Raw genomic sequence first — 19,400 nt, 5'->3', positions numbered from 1 at the left:
ACTAGCTTTAACCAGTCATTTCTTGAAGCTCAGATTGACTGAGGTGTCTGAACTTGCACATTGCACGCTTTCATCTACCAGCGCTACAGGCGGTATCAAAGTTTTATAGTGGGATGCCACTGTTCCTACCAAAATAAGATACTGCTGTTAACATTAAGTGCAGCAATTAGAACTAATACCTTCAAGGAGAAGTCATTCACATCTGACTGCTATGTATTTGCTTTGCAACTGAAGTATAGTTCCTAGGTCTCTTAGCTAGGTTTTTGTCAGAGATGACCAAGAAGACAGCATGGATGGAAGGGATCCAGCAGTGTGTGTGAAAGAGGCACTGTTGTGTAATTTCCCTAGCAGTTTTAAATCATTGGTGCAATAATTAAATCCTGAGATGTCCACTTTGACCATTTAATAGTGCAAGAGACTGAGGCTGATTGTGCAGTCTTCCCTTCTGAAGTGGTTTCAGGGCTGCTTCTTGGCATTTTTGATAGTGAGGATAATTATTTTTTCCTTTTCCAAAATCAGGATAGTAAGCTGTGTGTGACTGGTTCTTTGTTTGTTTGTTTTTAATTTTTAATGCATAATTGCAGGTCTGGATAGCCAGATGTATTTATAGTCTCTGATTCCTGACCAGTCCTGGTTATTGTCAGGTCTAGGCAGTCATTGCATCAGATAGTACTTGGCTGACTAAGTAGTAAAGATGGAGATGTCTACCTTAGAGTTTCAAAAACCTTGCATTTGCATCTAATGTTTCATGTCAAAGTTAAATGAATATACTTGTTTAAATGGAAGAGGTTTTCAGTAAGGACAGTCTACAATAATCTGAGCCTGTTTGGGCTTCTGCTTCAGATTCCTGGCTACTTAATGTAATTGAAAATAGGCCAGCTGCCTTTCAAATACATTAAGATCCAGCTTTTGTGATATCTTGATTTTCTCAGTATTCCTTGCTCTTGTTTTAACTCTTAAGTCATGTAGTAGTTTATCGAAAGGGCTTTGTATATTTACATATGGATCACCTAATTGATTCATGTTTGGGACCTCGATTAAATTTTTCTGGGCCTTCACTTAAACTTCTGTCAGCTGTATCTTCTCATTCAGGCATTTTTAGTGGCTCTAATCATGTAAGATGTTTGTCAGGGTTTGTTGATAGGGAAGAGATATTGAGATGTTTTCGAAGTTTTGAGGATTTCTGTTTTTAGTAGAGTGATGGGAACAAATAGGTCAGACTGCTCTCTTTTTTTATAGTCACTGAGTATTTTATTCTAAAAGCTATTGCAACAGATATTTTAATACATCTTGCTGTCCACCACTTGAATCATGTAGCTTTGCTGTGAAGCAGTAATGTTAGTTAGGGTTAAATGACTTAAGTTTTCTATTTGCAGCAGTCTGCAAGAAAGGTGAAATAATTAGATTTTATCATTTGCTCTGCCTTGCAGGTATAGCAAGTAATGGAGTTACTGTAGCATCATGAATTTCCCCTTATCGACTAAACCATATTAACTGACTGTTTATGCTGGTTTGTTGCCATTGCTAAGGAAAAAATAGTTTCAAAGTTAGTTAGTTTTAGAATTAGGTTTCTATGCAGAGAACAGTTTTTATCTGAAGATTCAGTTTACTATAATCAGTGTAGTTTTAGGTAGCATTTTTGCAAGTGAATCAAAGTGGCTAGGTTAATGTTAATGACATATGTATGTCCAGGCTACCAGACATCACCTGCCAATAAAGGGAAAGATTTATATGCAGGAGCAGAAAACATTCTCAACAATACTCTCACTTCTTTTCTTGGTAGAAACTGAGTTTACTACGGTATGTTTAGGTGTTGGGTTATGTATCTTAATGTAGTTAACTTTTGTTTTTAATGGCCTGTCCTGTACTTGATTTGGACAGTCTTGGCTTGTGATTGCTTTTAAGAATATAGACATCCAAATGGAGGGCAGTAACACCAGCCTTTGGGGCTGGGGGAGGGGAAGGGGGGAGAGAGAAAGAGGATTATGAAGTACTTGGATCAATAAAATGTTTTAGGTCATAAGGAATTTCATTCTAGGCTGCTTTTAGAAGTGGCTGCTGAAATTAGAGAGTTTGTGGGGATCAGACTTTCTTAACTGTGGGTGCCTAGCACAGTCTTCCTGAGTTCACTGATGTTGTCTATATTCTGCCTGTATTTAATCTTTTTCCAATATATTGTACTTTGTTTTATTATTTGCCATCTGTCTGCCTCAGATTCTGAAACCTTTAGATTATAAAGAAACAGTCTCCATGCGTGTTTGGAAAGGACCTGCCCTATGATCTGCTGCAGTGCCCTCACCAACAGTAATTGTGTTTTATTTTACTTAAATATGAAATTACTATTTGCTTAAAAGGATGCAGGGAAGGCAATAATTCACTGAAATTTCATTGTAATCTCTCTAAAGTACAGGTTAACTTTTTAAAAATAGTTACTTAGAAGTTTGAACTGGTGGTGTATCTGAATTTTAAAAGAAGAGATTGAGTTTTGAACAAAGGCTATAGCAGCCACAGGAAAAGAACCTTGCCACTAATCCTTGTTAGAAACATGTAGGCGTCTTTATGGTTTACTGAATGTCTTACTGAGGCGTGCAGGCTGTTTGAAGCATTATGTTGTCGTGTCTGTCTGGTTCATAATTGTTGCACTTCAACAATATGACTGCATGCTGTCATTTAATCAGACATCAAATAAATTATCAAGAAAGCTTTCTGGATAATTGTTCAGTGATTTAAAGCTTCTTATAGATTCTTTGATGTGTGATACCTCTTTTAGTTGTTCTCTGCTTTCCTGTCCTGTTCCCTCTAAAAGGGGGGGTGCCTGTATCATGTAGAATCCTCTGGAAGACTGGAAATGTGTATTTGGTAAGAAAGAGAGTATGCTCAGGAGGGAAATGGTTGTGGAGACTACCTGTCATAGCAGGTAAAACAAACAAACAACAACACCCCACCCCCCCAACCAAACAAAAAACCCCCACAAATGGGAGTTGGGCAAGAAGCTGATATAAAGGATCAGGAAGAAGCAGATAGTTAAGAATGAGCTAAACCTTGGGAATAAGTTTCCCAAGTACAAAATGGGAGCATATGGTGCTGTGCGTCACAAAGCCACTGTTGACTGATGCCAAACTTGGAAATGAAGACCCATCTTGCAAGGGCACAACATGCAAGGAAGACTCTTGTTTATAATCCTTCTATATTTCCATACTCTCATCTACTTGTGTTTGTTCCTTGCTAAGAACTTTAATAAAATGTGGCGTTTTTTAGTTTGAAGTGTGGTTTGAGGAAGCTCTCTATAGGACAAAGTGTAAGTAGAACCATGTGAAAACTATGGCTGCCTTTGTATCCCATTACATTCCTGAAGTCAGCTGTAAATGTTTTTGATTGCCGTAATGTTTCTTCAGTAACATGTGTTGGAGTTGTTGTCATGTGGCTGTTTGTTGCATTACCTCAACAGTTTGAACTTTGTAGGCAGAGTGGGCAGTTTTCCTCTTTGTAAAAAGTAACAATGAATTACTAGAAGTTTAGCCGCTGTTAAGAGTTCAGAACTTCACTGACTTTTGGAAGTCTTGCTGCAAATCACACTATCAGTTTGCTGAAGTACCAAGCTCATACAGTTTTCTACATTAGGTATACTCAGGTATAAGATTACCTCATAATTTATGTTCTTTGTTTTTTCCAGTAGAAGAAACTAAAAAACAGAGGCAATCAAATGCTTTTTATATACATACTTCCTAAAGAAAAATCTGCTACAGTTTCTACTCTTGCCTTGGGAAACAGTGCCTGTTATACACCAGTCAGTTTTAATATACTGAGAACTGACACTGTTTTCCTTAACTGGAGGATTGCTTATTTAGCATTTGCTACAAGGAAACTGAAGTGCAGCCTGAAAAATTTGAATGCAATTTTAAAGAGAGTATTTGGAGGGTAAGAGTAATTTATCTCATAACATTGACCTACAGTATGTGCTGTGTTCTGAATATTTTTTTCTGCTTGTCTTCATTTCTATAAATTTTAAATCTTATGTCAGGATGCTTTTTGAGTTAGCTCAGTTGGCACCTTGTTTAATTCTGAACTATGGATAAAAGTAGTACACTGTATTTGTATTTTTCTGATGTTACTTTTAGGTGTTTATTTTTTTGCTGAATAATCTAGCTGTGAGATGTGGTTAGGATACATCAGAATTTATATAGAGGGATATTTTTGTCTACTTCCTGGTTTATGAATGCTCAGTTCTTTATATGTATGTTATTTGTTGAGGTCCTAAATGACTGTAAAATTAGCTTCCCCCAAAAAGCACCCACTACAAACTTCAGTACTCCTCAGAAAAGATAATCTACTTAAATGGTGTAGTTCTCAGAGGTAAAAAGAAGAACAATACTCCTTGTGGATAAGGATGTCCAAATAGACATGCCAGGAACCTGAATTTTTAAGGTTACTTTGATGTGTTGTTGCTTATGTTTAAAGTGCTGCTCCCACTGAATTCAGCCTGGCATGGCCATGTTAAAAAATCAGAGCAAAACTTTCAATTCAGTTATCTATAAAATGATGACAACAGTGAGTGACCACATAAATGAAAAAAAATTGGCGATGCAGCTTGTCCTGAATTTCATAGAAATCTGACCAAATCAACTTAGAACAGTACTCAGCTGTTGTAACTGTGAAAACATCTTCTGTCCACTTGCAGTCCCCAGTCTTTACTCATTGTACGTACTCTGATTTGCTCTACTGATTTCTGTAGAGATAAATATAGATGTGACAAGTGGGGCAGAGCTGTTGTGAGAACTTTGAGATAGTGAGCTATACCTTTGCCAAGTGCATGTTGTTATGCAAAGTAAGATTATCTGTATTCTCTGATCTATTGATAAACTTAAGTTGAGATTGGAAAAATAATGAGCCTAGATAGCAGTTATTAAAGTTTGAGTGTCACTGCGGTAACTGATGAAATACGAAACTTCTGGAAATAGATTTCCCAATGATAATACTTTTTCTTAAAGCCATGACGTAACACTTAAACATGTTACATACCGCTAAGTTATCTAAAGATGCATCAATGAGCCTGAAGAAGATTGATGAAGTGTTAAGACGTTGCAAAACCAGAAGAAAGCTCCATTCTCTTTGACAGATTTATTAATTGGACACTGAAGAGTCCTGTGTATGTATTTTATTCTCTCGTATTGTAAGATGAAGGAAAACATTAAAATGAACCTTTTAATTGTCCACACTGTTAGGTGTTTGTTGTTTAGTTAATTACCAATGCTTGTGAAGGTGTCTTTTCAGCTGATTCTTACTTAGGCAAGCTTTAAAGAAAGGAAATTACTTTCCCAGCTGAGAGCAGCAGCATGGCTTCGGTGATTCTGCTGCCTCTCCTCATGAATGTAAGAAGTTAATTTCACAGGGTTCTGCTTTGACTTCTGAACAGAGGAGAACTCTTTTGTAGCAGCTTTTTGTTGTGGGTGAAATGGTGTATAATGTAAAGCCATCTCTAGTAGGCACATTCTTATCAGCATTTGGGAAGGTACCTCATGACGGCTCCCTTCTTTTGAGGCAGAAAAAAGTTTTGATAAGCAGACAGACATGTGGCTTTGTGCCTTTTTTTTTTTTTTTTTTTTTGCCACATGGTACTTAAGTTCCACAGCCATTACAGATTCATAATAACCTCGAAACACATGGTTTTTAATCTTAAAAAACATGTAATATATTTTATATGTATATTTCACTTCAGGAAAGAAACATTCCTTCTGTGGCTTATGTTGCGCAGAGGTCTATGGGTTTAAAACCTGTGTTTAAATGCTTTTCGTTGCACTTTGAGCTTGTCATTGTGAAAGTTATGAAACATGTAATAAGTTTTAAACTAATGAAATACCTGCAAATACTCTTCTATTTTGTTATGGAGCAATCATATTTAAACTTCAGTTTTGATTTCTGCATCTAGTTCATTAATTTTCCAAGAGCTGTAAATGGAAAAAAAGGGAGGATTATCTAGTCAAAAGATTTAAAATTGGGATCAAAGTGACATGGTTGTTCTAGAAGCTATGGTTCATTCACTCGGAAATTAGTCTTTCTGGCCATAGCTTTTAAATATTGGGGCTTATTTTGTTAAGTGTCCAGAATCATCTTTCTTTGTGGCTATGTTTGTATGCTATGGAAAAGTCATATCTTTCGACAAATTGTGTGATAAATTAGGAACAAGTTTCTTGAGAAACTCTCCAGAGCATGTTTTCCAGACTGCTATTCAGTCATTTTCTTTATCTGTTTGTAGAAGTCTAGCAACAGAATTGTTGTGATTCCTTAAAATATTAAGTTCTGCTTTTATCTAAAATTGGATTTTAATCTAGTATTGAAAGTTTAGTTCTCTTTCTGTGGTCTTCTTTCTCCACTGTTACCTCATCAGTTTCCAGATCCTATTTTCCAACTGTGTTGTAATGTGTTTTTGAGAATGCAAAGATAAATTATTTTAGAAAATACCAAGACCAAATTTATAGATGGGAACAATAAAATAGAATTTAATGTCACCTGAAAATATGTGGTAAAGGTGTATGCTTTTACAGATAGCTCGATAATGGCTGTTTTGCTTCCACAGAGTATAAATGCTCAGAATAGGATGATACATATTTTTTGGACTTAAGCAGTAGGCCAAGAAAAAAGTTTATAGCAATGTAACAATGTGAAAAATATTTGGATATTGAGTTTAATTGAAATGTGAACCCATTTAATTTTAAATAGCTAACTAGAGCAGAGTTTCTGGCTGTCCCTGATCCTGGACAAGGCCACATTTGTCATATTGTTCAGGAGTGCATGTACTGTCATAGGTGATACTGATAGCTCTTGAACTGTTTGGTCTGTCAGCTCAGGAAAATCTATCTTCAAAAAAAAAGTGCATTCAAGGAGTAATAAATTTTTTTTTAAAAAACAGGCATCTGAATCTTAGGTCGTTTTTCATACAGCTTAGACTTCTGTAGTTCTGTTTACAAGAAAATGTAGGTATTCATCTTAGGACTTACTGCATGACGAACAATGGCAGAAAAGGCCATTTTGAGCAACAGTATATTTAAATAGTATTTGGAAGTTGCAGTTCTTCAATAAGACCATATTTTTTGAAAGTACTTTGAGATCTTTTCTAATGTGTCTTCAAAACTTAACTTGAAAAGCTGTGTAACTTACAAATTAGAAGGTCAAAAACAGATTTGATTTTAATGTGGAAAATGAGGACCATGTTTAGTTGCAAAACTCCACAAATCCACTCTTAGCAGTCCAGTTTGCCGAAACGGTCTAGTATCAAAGATGTGTGGTGTTCTTCCCAGCTGAAAGAAACAAGTGTTTTGTGATGCATAAAAAAAGAATATCAATAAAGAATTGTTTATGGCTTCCTGTTTTTTATGTTGTCCCACTTTTTTTAAAAAGTTATTTTGGCTAAGGGTTGTATTATTGTTTTATAACAATGCTTGTGTATCACTTGCTAGCTGAGGACCTTGGAGCTCTGAGGCCAGTCTCGTTTACTCTAAGGCTCTACTTGGATGTAGAAGAATGGCTTCTAAACTGAGGATGGAAAAAAGATTTATTTTCTAATATTGTGGTACAGCAAGAAGTGTGAGATAAATGACAACATGTAGACTTGTTTTGAAGGGGTAGGCCATGCTATTGTTTTACACTTATATTTGACATTATTTACAGCAATGTATGGTGACAGGGCTATAGAAACGTGGCTGTAGGAAACATTTTTGTTACTGTTTTTGCACACCTCTGCAAAAACCCCAGCAAGAACCTGAGCGTCATCTCTGCTAAGTGCAAACATACAGGTAGATAGAGTTCCTTTGCTTGAAATCTTAATTTTAAAATTTAGCTTCAAAGTGGTAGCAATGAATTTTGGAGCAGGGTTGGTAGAAAGTCTAGAGCACAGTAATAACATCCCATGGCTTTCAACATTTTTCAGTGCAGATCCAAATCTGAGTGAATACTTTTTGTATAATTAGTTTGGGATTTTGGAAGAAGGTGTCTGGAGTTGTATACTTACTTTATATGGGTTTGCATTCTCTTCGGGGTTATAAAGAAGAAAATGTTCTTATCTCTCACTTCTGGGCAGCGAAGTGGAGTCCGAGAATCATGTTTGACCTAGCTCCATACAGCCCTTTAACCTTTTGATTAATTATTTTGGTGAAGACATTATTTGACTCTTAAGTTTTTCTAGCTATTTCCACTTAGTGCTATGGGGCAGGGAGGAAGGACACTTACGTGTTTACAGGTACTATGGAAAAATGAGATACTCTGTGTTATCTGCCTTGTTAGTGTAAAACAGTTAACACATGGTGATGGGCATTGTCTCCATCTTGATACGTATGGGAATATTTATATTCTGGTCACATCCTTGGTAAGCATGCAGTGTTAGAATTACCAGTGGGCATGCAGTTTGGCCCTGATATGGTTGTGCAGTCTATCAGTTCATGTGTAGGGGCCAAATCTACAAAAATACCTGCACAGGCTCCTTTAAGGCTGGAAAAAGACCTGTTAACCTTGATTTAGTGAAAATTACTGTCTGCTCTTTAGTAAGCCTTACCTAAGGTGTACCAGTGTAAGATGCATCTATAAAGATCTGTGTTTTCATGCAGCTGTGGCTTTTGAGAGTTATCATGCAAATTATCTGATGTCATGACACTCATTTCTTTGTGTCCATTGCAGTAAATGAGCTGTGATGGGGCAGTTACTGTCAAATGTAAACCTATAACCATGATGGTCAAATGGATGTTCCAAGAAAACAAAGAGTCAGAAGGAAATAAAAAGGAAAATAAATGGAAGGAGTATAATTCTGACACAGTTTTTCCCAACCTCTTCTGCCAGAAGGCTTCCAGACCTTGTGGAGTTCTGCACAGATATAATTTGTTTCCATTGAACCCGTGAAAGAATCTTTTTAAATAGGTCAGATACAGTTTCCTTGCTTTAAACTTATATTTCTCTCTCTATTTATGAAACCATAAGCAATGTTGACAACAAACCAACTGATCTGAGTTCCTGAAAATATGCAGTCATGAGGGTATATTTTTACATATGGTTCTGTTGTCTTTCAGTATTTAGTGTGGTGTTTTCACATGTGCTGGGGAAGGGAATAAATCCAGAAAATTTGGAATAAAGTTTACTTTTATACAATAATAGAGGGGTTTACTTGGACAGCTACAAATGTAATTTTTCTTGCTATTATTGCAAGCTGATGTTACTTTCTGTTTGAAGCTCATCATGAAGCACATGGGGTTTTTTCCTTCTTTTTCTCTGCTTACTCATACTGTTTTGTTTAATAGATGCCTGAAATTCTTCTTGGGGGGTGGGGAATTTTGCTTCCGTGTGCCCATGCAAGTAATGTAAAGAAGTTTTGGTGGCTGTAATTTGATTCTGTCACTTAAGGAGGTAGAACTTCATCAAGGTTACTTCACATTGGTTTCATGTTTACTTTCAGAAATAAATGTACATTGATCTTCATATATGTCTGCTAGTTTTTCTTTATTAGGGCAAAAGTTTGTTGATGATCTAGATGAAATGGCTGTGTGACTTAGGAATTTTACCTAAGTATGTTTGCAACGCAACTACGATTTAGCAAAATTAAGACTTTGCTAGTTACGTTTTTGATGTAACCACGTGGTGGACACAGTCTTGCATCTTATCTTATATAGTTTTGTTGCTAGTCAGGATAGAAAATAAAACTCCAACTCTGACGTGATCAAGGATTAGAAAAAGGAAAATTCATTGCTCCCATGAGAAATGTAATATGTGTTTGTCATTGGTAGTAACTTCCCATTTGGATGTTTTGAGCACGCACAAAAAGTGGCTTTTTACTGCACAATTTATTCTGATTTTGCAGTTAGTGTCAAGATCCTAAGCTCTTGCCGAACTTATGTTTCAATTCTTAGCTCTGAAAATCATCTTGTATGTCACTTCAAAATGAAAGGGATGCTGTATTTCAGAGCTGGGTTGCCTTTGGCAAATGCGTTTCAAAGCCAGGTTTCTGGTGTCCATAGCAACCTGTGGGAGAGGGAGGAGAGGCTGGACCCAGATGGGGACAGACATGCAAATAGGAATTTGGAACTTGCTAAGTGAGAAAAGCGCTTGAGGTTGAAGAAAGTAGCAGAGCTGAGATGAGAGGCAACAGTGGACTGATTAAAGAGGGTGAAGCAGAGGTCGTAAATGGGAAATGGGTTGATGCATTTATGCCTAATAGAGCATACTGATTTTAAAAGACCTGAAATAACACCCCAAAACTATAATAAAATGTTGGTGAAAATTACTGTCATTTTTCCCATTTCCCTTGATGGTACATGGAACACATAATAGTGTTTTCCTGCTATTGTTTCTTCCATTAGCTCATGGAAAATGTTTGGGCATCTCTTATTTTGTATCCTTAAGTGTATATACTGCATAATCTCGTGTCATATTTCTCTTCCTCTCTACCCTGTTCTCCCATGAACTCCTTATTTTATTCGCTGCATAGACTTACTTTTGAATATCTGTTGCAAAAGGTGGAAGAGCTGAGTGAATGAGATGGGACTGTATGAAGAAAATGTGTGGTCCCTTCTAGGGGTTTTGAAATTGTGTTCTGGAGCATAGGTCTGTTTCCTTAGGAAAATTTTGAGAACTAGTTAATTTGTCTAGGTGTATGCCTAATGCAGTAGAACATAAAATATTGTTATGCCTCTGCATAAATTTATGGTAGATGATCATAAAATTTTATATACACCTCATATCTTGTATACTGTACACACTGTCTGTCCTTCTGTTTCAGAAAGAACAGCGTGTAACTGGGAAGGGTGGAGAGGAGGACAGGATGGCTGGCCAGAACATGGCTTTTGTGTAAAAGTGGTTGATTGGAGTAGGTATCTTTAGTTTTGAGTAAAGGTAACTGAAGGAAGATACAATATAGGTATCAAAATCAGGACTAACATGAAAGGTGAAGATGACTGTTTGTTTACTGTCTCGTATAACTAAGAAATCTGTGGATAACAAATATAATTACCAGGATCAGGCTTAAATGAAAGGATATATCTTCTACTCTGATGCATAAATAAGCTGTGGAACTCCTTGCTTCTAGGTGCTAAAAACTTACACAGATTCAAAAGTAATATTTATGGAGGATTATTTGATGAACAGCTTTAAATCTAAGATTCCATATATGACTCCAGAATTTCCTGATTCAAAAATCACTGAATATCTGGAGAAAATGGTTTACAAATACTGCTTTTAAGTGATATATGCTTATTCTATTCCTACGTCCTTCCTTTACCATCCTAGTGATATTTGCTAATAGCCACAGATAAAATGCTGGACCAGATGGATCTTTGGTCTCACATGTGGTGGCTATTAGTATGTACTAGTTACAACGGTGAGTGCTTTTAGAAGGCAGAGGAAGGAATTTGTTAATTCTGTATTCAGAGAACTGTTTCAATAATGTGCAATACATTTAAAAAACAAAGCCACAAATGAAGGAGAAAACACATTTTTAGAGCTGCTTACAGAGACCCTTTTATTAGTTATGTTCAAGGAATGCAACCAGATTTTTTCAGAACTAAATTTAATATGTGATCATAGCATGAACTGAAATTTTTTTTTAAGAGAGTGGGGCAGCTGACTTTTATGTTTTATGGATTGAAGCTTAGAATCCAGTGGATATTCCTGGTGGGGTTTTTTGTTGGTTTGTTTTGTTTTGTGAGGTTGTTTGTTTTTTGTTGTTTTATTTTGTTTTTTTTTTAACAAAAAAGGTATAAATTTATATGCCAGCTGTTGCTTTCCATGTAAAATATTTACTGTGTGCTGTTGGTTGTGTAGAGGCTTCTTCATCTGGCCTTAGCTAGCTATTAATACCTTTTTCGTAGCGCCTTGGAAGAAATTATTTTCTCAAAGAAAATAAAAGGAATACAATGCTGATGCATGCTTTTAAGTGTTTTGCTGTATAAACAATGTCTAGTGCCTATCCTTTTGATGAATGGACATCACATAATCTTAGTGTTGATTTGATCTTAAATTCCATGGTATACTATTTCTAAATACTGTTGGGCATTCTATGATGTTTTACCAAAGCAGTCCTTTGTTGATATCAGGTAAATGTAAAATGACATCCCTTCATTTTGTGATGTTCCTCCACATCTTTTTTTTTTTCTTCTTTTTCCCTCCCAAGCTGAATCAGAATGTCATGGTTGTTTCCGCAGTGTAAATTGAATGTATTGTGAAGTGTAGCCTGTGACTAATCGCCTCTTGCTGTCTCTACTTATTATCTGTCTGATGGTGATGTGGTTGCACCACTTTCTACACATGGCCTCAAGGATATGGCATTGTGACACCCATATTAAAATATGCAAGGCTTGATTTCAAAAGACATTTTGGGTTGGAAAGTTAGAGAGGTTATAAGCTAATATTGTGGCTGGTTTTATTCTTTTTATTTTAAGGAATGTTAGGTGGCAATAGAATAAGGTGTACCTATTTCATGTTTATACGTTCTAGTATACAGTTGACGTTCTAGAGGCTATTTTCGGTAGTTCTCCAGTTTTGTTGAATTAATGTTATCTTGTGGTTCAAGCAGTATGTTTGGAATATGGCTTAGCAATTTTTTTTATTGAAAATGCATTTAAAGTTTGTTAAATATCAGTGTTCTACAAGTCAGTTTGGTGCATTAGTACCAGATTAAAATATTATGATGGTACACTGGCTTTTCAAGTTGCATGGATCTTTACCTTTCTAAACAATATAGCAAAATGAAACAAGTGCGGGACTGGTAATAGGTTATTGGCAAATGTGTAACTTATAGATTATTGTAGAGTAGCTGTGTGAAGGTCTTAATTATTCATTGGTGTCTTGGTAGCTGTAAAATAGTTCTGTTGTGAAAATATTTTCTGTGGTCTTTATGCTTTTTAAGTAAAGATATTCCCTCTTTCCTCTGTCGCCTGCTTCCCAGTGAAACCCCAAATACTGTCTTACAAAATGAGACGTAATTTAGTTTAGGAACAGAAACTTGATATTCTCATGGTTTTGTTTTGTTATCATGCTGATAATTTTAGAAGAGAAACAGTAAACACAAAGCAGTTCTCTAAAAGGTTTCCTAAGATAATGAATGGAGTTTACCAAAACTTTGCGGGTGAACTTTTGAAACCTCAGATAACTCAAGGCCTAAAAGCTTAGAGTGGTGAGCACCACTTCCTTTGACAACTGTATTGAAGACATCTCATTGAAAGTGTATGAAATTACTGGTAATTTAAAATCTCTAGTTTGTAGGTAGAATCTAGCAAACTAGTTGGAGTTTATTTAATTGCAACACAGTATGTATGTAGTATATTTTACTAATGAAAATACTTGGTTCTTCACTGAAATTACTTTATGTGTACACGTGTTTTATGGCTATACACGTGCTTAAGGATGCTTCCTCTTTTGTAAGTTATAAGTTAATTTTTTTCAAAATTTTATTTTTAGGTGCTTATAAGAAGAAATAGGAACCTTTTCTCAAGCTGAAGACAAAGTAAAAGAAAACTGTATCATGTGTTAGAATACTGAAGAGTGACATTTCTTGGATTGGTATATTTCTGGATTGCGAAGCAAAAGCAAGAAGAGGCTGAAAATGGGGAGAAAGAAAATACAGATCACAAGAATAATGGATGAACGGAACAGACAGGTGAGAAACAAGGAATCTGCATGAACAAGCTCATCAGTGATCCTAAAAATGAATGGAAACTTTGAATACATTCATCTTAATTCATTCTTCTAAAGCTGTGTTTTGTCTTTATGTATCTACAGATGGCATTACCAGAATACAAATAAGAAATGTATCTCAGTGTTTTTACTACTGTTTGAGGGGAAAATTGTTATTTATAAGTAATATCAATTACTACTTTAAGTCAAATTCACTGTAAAACTACTATTCCTATTTAAATGGTACCCTAGTCTGTACTTCCAGCAGGCTGAAGGATCGTGTTGAAACAGACGCCTTACTTGATCTGATAGTGACTAGGAACACTTAGTAATGAAGATAGAGAAAGGATGAGAAGTTCAGAAAGGATGTAGTAAAAGTATTTGCTGCAGTGTCTTTGACAGAGGAGTTTGACATAGCTGTGGACAATGATCCACAGTGGTTTGTATATAGTAATGAATTTTGTTAACATGATTCTATTTAAAAGCATTGAGTTATAGTCCTTGTAAGAGCTGTTTGCTACAACAGTCTTTAAAAATTTTCAGTCAAAGTGGATGCGTACTCAAAAGCCCACTGTTTCAGGGAAAGCTCCTTACTTGACTGCTCTTGCCCTAATAAAGAGGTGTCCTGTGAACTGTGAGGGTGGTGAGGCACTGGAGCAGGTTGCCCAGAGAGGCTGTGGATGCCCCTTCCCTGGAAGTGTTCAAGGCCAGGTTGGATGGGGCTTTGAGCAACCTGGTCTAGAGGAAGGTGTCCCTGCCCATGGCAGGGATTTTGAAACTAGATGATCTTTAAGGCTTTAGGGTCCATTCCAACCCAAACCATTCTATGATTCTATGAAAAGTACCAAAATTGATGACTCTGTAGAAGTAGTGTTTCCTCTTAACTTCTAAATTGCTACATGAGATAAGAAATAAAATTTTAATTGTATATTGAAATGTTGAGCGGGGTATCTGGAAGCTACCATTTTTAAGGAAAAGGATTGTTGGAATGACTTAAAATCTTTAAGAATAGTCATAGTGGGTCAGACCAAAGATTCCACTAGGCCAATATCTTTTGTCCAACAACGGTCATAAGCAAATAAGTGTAGGATAGAGATGCACATGTTAGGCTACTCTGTAATCCTCTTCTAGCTTTCTATTCTTAGCTCAGGGATTTCCTGAGCTGGATGTGGTTTCCGTATATTTAGTAACCATTAATGGAGGTGGGGTTTTTTTGTTTTCCCTGCCAGTGAACTTATTTGGTTATCTTTAGAGCCCTTAAAGTTGCAGCATTTACAACATCTTTTGGCTAGGATTTCCTATAGGTCTGTTACCTGTTGTTTCAAGAAATACCTTTTCATTTACCCTTTGTCATGGTTCTGCTAGTTATTTAGCTCTTGTGTGGAAGAGGCAGCAGTCACTCACTCCCTATCTAGTCTGTCCATCTTCCCTGTTACTCTGTGGACCTCTGCCATGTTTTCTTCTTTTCTCTTAAACTAACTTTTTCAGGCTGAAGCACCCTAGTTTACTTAGTTGTTTTAATACAGAATTTATTCCAGACCTTTGACCTTTCTTGCTACTTTCTCTAAACCTTCTTGAGTATTTGTGGTGGGTTAACCCTGGCTGAACGCCAGGTGCCCACCAAAGCCGTTCTATCACTCTCCCCCATCCTCAGCTGGACAGGGGAGAGAAAAATATAACAAAAAGCTTGCGGGTCGAGATAAGGATAAGAGAGATCATCCACTAATTACCATCACGGGCAAAACAGACTCAGGTTAGGGAAAATTAGCTCAATTTATTACAAATCAGCCAGAGTAAGGTAATGAGAAATAAAATGAAATCTCAGAACACCTTCCCACCACCCCTCCCTTCTTCCCGGGCACAACTTCACTCCCGGATTTCTCCACCAAGCCCCCCCAGCGGCACAGGGGGACAGGGATGGGGTTTATGGTCACACGTTATTTTCTGCCGCTTCACCTCCTCAGGGCGAGGGCTCATCACACTCTTCCCCTGCTCCAGCATGGGGTCCCACCCACGGGAGACAGTCCTCCACGAACTTCTCCAATGTGGGCCATTCCCACGGGCTGCAGTTCTTCACGAACTGCTCCAGCATGGGTCCTTTCCACGGTGTGCAGTCCTTCAGGAGCACACTGCTCCAGCGCGGGTCCCCCACGGGGTCACAAGTCCTGACAGAAAACCTGCTCCGTGGGCTCCTCTCTCCACAGATCCGCAGGTCCTGCCAGGAACCTGCTCCAGCGCGGGGTTCCCACGGGGTCACAGCCTCCTTCGGGAACCCATCTGCTCCGGCGTGGGGTCCTCCATGGGCTGCAGGTGGATATCTGCTCCACCGTGGACTTCCCTGGGCTGCAGGGGGACAGCCTGCCTCACCAGGGTCTTCACCACGGGCTGCAGGGGAATCTCTGCTCCGGCACCTGGAGCATCTCCTCCCCCTCCTTCTTCACTGACCTTGGTGTCTGCAGGCTTGTTTCTCTCACATGTTCTCACTCCTCTCTCCGGCGACTGTTTCTCACTCTCCCAACTTTTTTCCTTCTTAAAAATGTTATCACAGAGGCGTTACCACTATCACTGATTGGCTCGGCCTTGGCCGGCGGCGGGTCCGTCTCAGAGCCGGCTGGTATGGGCTCGCTCTCTCTCGAACACAGGGGAAGCTTCCAGCAGCTTCTTACAGAAGCCACCCCTGTAACCCCACCCGCTACCAAAACCTTGCCACATAAAACCAATACAGTATTGCTGTGTTATTTTTGGTGGCGAGGGGACCCAGAACTGCACAGTGTTCAAGATGCATGCGAAACAAAGACTTTTATAGTGGTGTACTGATGTTTGTTCCATTCCCAGTATTTGGTTTGCTTTTTTAACAGGTCCTGAGCACCAGCTTGATGTTGGGTTAATGTCAGAATTCCATGAGCCTGTCTTGCTGCTCACACATCAGCTCAGAGCCCATTGTTTTTTATTTGTGAAATCAAGATTTGTTTTCTCCCTGCATTGCTTTAAAGCAATGTAAACTCTGAGAAGACTATATATAACTAAAAAAGTATTATTGGAGTTTGGGAGAAAGCCAAGTATTGTGTTTGAACAGCTTTAATCACACAGTGACTGTATGTTTGATGTAGATAAATGTCTTAAGTACACATAGTAAAAGTAGATGAATTAATAACTTCAGTTCTTTCAGATCTTGCTCTAGAACTTCGGATGTGTTGAAGAGGTGGAAATCGATCCCTCTCCCCCCTTTTTCTAACTTACTTAGACTAAGTTGGACAGCCTTGATTTTTGTTCTGCTTGAAATACAAATATCGTTATACTATAGCCTGACTTTGGTGTGGTGGTTTTTTTTCAGGAGGACATGAGTTTTGGAGTTTGGGTTTTTTTTTTCTTTTTCTGATCTCCATCTCATTGTTCAGGTTCGAACAATGGAGAGGAGGAGTATTAGTGCATTTGTATCAAATTTTAGCCCACTTGTACATTGCTGTGACTGAAGCAAAATATGGGGATTAAATTCTAAGTTTTGTTTCTGGCTGGTTTTTTGTTAGCACTTTTTTGGGGTTTTTTAGTGACTAGGAAGAGGCTTTAAGCTCTAACTTAAAAATGGAATTAGTCTTGCCTTATCCTTCTGTGGAAACTCAGATGATAACATACTGCATCTTGTTTTTAAAAGGTTTTAAAGAGATAAAATAGCTTTTACTAGTGGAGCCAAATTGTTTATGTGTAGAGGTATTGATGGTGTTCTTCAACTCCACTGGTGTCCTGTGGTTTTTGTAGCTAATATATAGAGTTTTAACATACTAAAATGCCCTGATGCACTGGATATTTATTAGGTATTAATTTACTCTTTAGAATTTTTTTCATTGACACTGATAAGGAGGGCATTTAGGGTTTGTTTTGCTGAACAGAAAGTATAGTTCAGTTGTGTACTGTTAGTTTTTCTGTGGCATATGTAGCTGGTTAGTTTGTCACTCATGAACATGCATATGATGTCCTGTTTAGATGTTTAGTCTGGTGGTTTGTTTTTTTGGTTTGAAAATGAGTAGAATGGGATAGACCTTTGCCTGCAGAGCAAGTTCATATAACTTATGTGGGAAGAAAAGCTATTGTTTTATCAGAAGCATCTTATTTCTGATGGGATTGTGTGTGAGCTCAAAACAGAATATATAGAGCATTACTCTGGGGGATTGCAATTGTCATGAGACTGTCATTGTATTATTAATTAAGCAGTCTTATCTGCTTGAATGAGCTGTAGGACATTTATCTTCATTAAGCTGGAGAGAATAAAGTACAGTAAATTAGATATCAAAGGAGCTCAATCTTGCTGCCTTTGCTCTCTCCTCCTCACCCATTTTTTGCTAAGCAATATTAGAATAGTGTTGAGGAGGCTATTGGTCTGCAATAAGGGTACATCTTTTTGTCTTTAGTGTGGTCCTAAATGGTATGCTAAATGGCAAAACAAAACAACAAAAAAAAAGAGAAATTTGCAGAACTAATATTCTGCTTTCTGAGTTTTTAAATGAAAACTGAGTTTATAATAATCTATCTGCATTAAAATAAGGCTTGGACTCCAGTGGTAGTGGGGTTTGTGCTAAGCACTCCCCAAGCACAAAGTGAAAAATTGATGCTACCTAAGAATCTCAAAGTAAAAAAAAAAATATCTCACAAGTAAAATAGCCTTCCAAGAGCTGACAAAGGTGACATTTCAGTAGAGAAGTTAAAATCCCTTGTCCAGGATCGTATGCATCCTCAGCGAAGCTAAGCTTTCAGTATTTTGTTTAATGACTTCTCAAAGTAATGTAACACACACACACATCTTGTTTATGATGCCTATTTCGTGATCAAAAACTAAGCAGTAGTACCTGTCTATACCTGCTTATACTTGGGTAATAATCTCTTAAGTATCTTGTAATTGAAGTATCAGAAGAACAACACAGCAATTTAAAAAACACACAGTTTCCCCAAATCCGCAGAGGAATCCAGACAAAGTGATTCTGAATGTCCCATGCAAGGTAGGATAAATAAATCCCAAGTGTTCTGAAAGAAGGCATGTGTAAAGTGACAGAACTACTAGGAGACTTAGACAAGATCTGTTTTTAAAAAGCAGCTGTATTGTATTATATGTAGGTAGTAAAATTTTCACCTGCATTTGGGAGAAGTGCAGCCCAGTAAAACCTACATTTGTACCTGGTCAACTTGTTGAATTGATAACTGAAAATAAAATACTAACAGAAAATGCATTAAGGTAAAGTCTCTCAGTATTTTTGGCATCTTGTCTCACTAATGTAATTGTTAAACAATAAGTAGGTAAAAAGATATGCTTACCCTAGTTGAACCTTGAATGTGTTGCAGCATTCTTACATAAAATTGTTTCAGAGAGTGCTGTATCTTAATAGAGCTTCTCATCAAACATGCTTTAAAAGGGTTGAATAAAAAGGTTATGGTAAGTACTCACTTTTCATCTGAACATGGATTATTCAAATCTCATAAAAGGCTCAGATTAGTGGTTTCTAAATACTAAGAAGTTTCCAAGTTAGAAACACTGCACAGGAACTTAGGTGGAACTATGGTTATCATAATATGCCTGACTTGGCATATTCTCATCTTTCTAGGTCTTCTGTTTATTACCTGCATTCCTACTGTGGCTAAGTGTTAGCAGTCCAGGTTTTCAAAAATCATAGGCACAGTGCATTTTTGTGGGGAGTGGACACATTTTAAAACAGTTGTTGGTTTTCTCTGTGTTTGTTTTGTTTTGTTTTTAATTTTGTTTTGTT

General features: G+C 37.3%; 1 protein-coding gene across 11 annotated transcripts in view; it reads left to right on the top strand.

The window, feature by feature from the left end:
* Positions 1-19,400, top strand: part of MEF2A (myocyte enhancer factor 2A) — a 113,019-nt gene that overhangs the window by 40,993 nt on the left and 52,626 nt on the right. For all 11 annotated transcript variants that reach the window (XM_075044996.1, XM_075044997.1, XM_075044995.1 and 8 more), the window contains one exon: positions 13,432-13,630. In XM_075044996.1, coding sequence (XP_074901097.1) covers positions 13,577-13,630 — 54 coding nt within the window. In that variant the 5' untranslated portion in view covers positions 13,432-13,576. The remainder of the gene's footprint in view (positions 1-13,431; positions 13,631-19,400) is intronic.

This window comes from Buteo buteo, chromosome 13, assembly GCF_964188355.1.
Source record: "Buteo buteo chromosome 13, bButBut1.hap1.1, whole genome shotgun sequence".
Taxonomy (NCBI): domain Eukaryota; kingdom Metazoa; phylum Chordata; class Aves; order Accipitriformes; family Accipitridae; genus Buteo; species Buteo buteo.
This window is presented reverse-complemented; position numbering and strand designations above follow the sequence as displayed.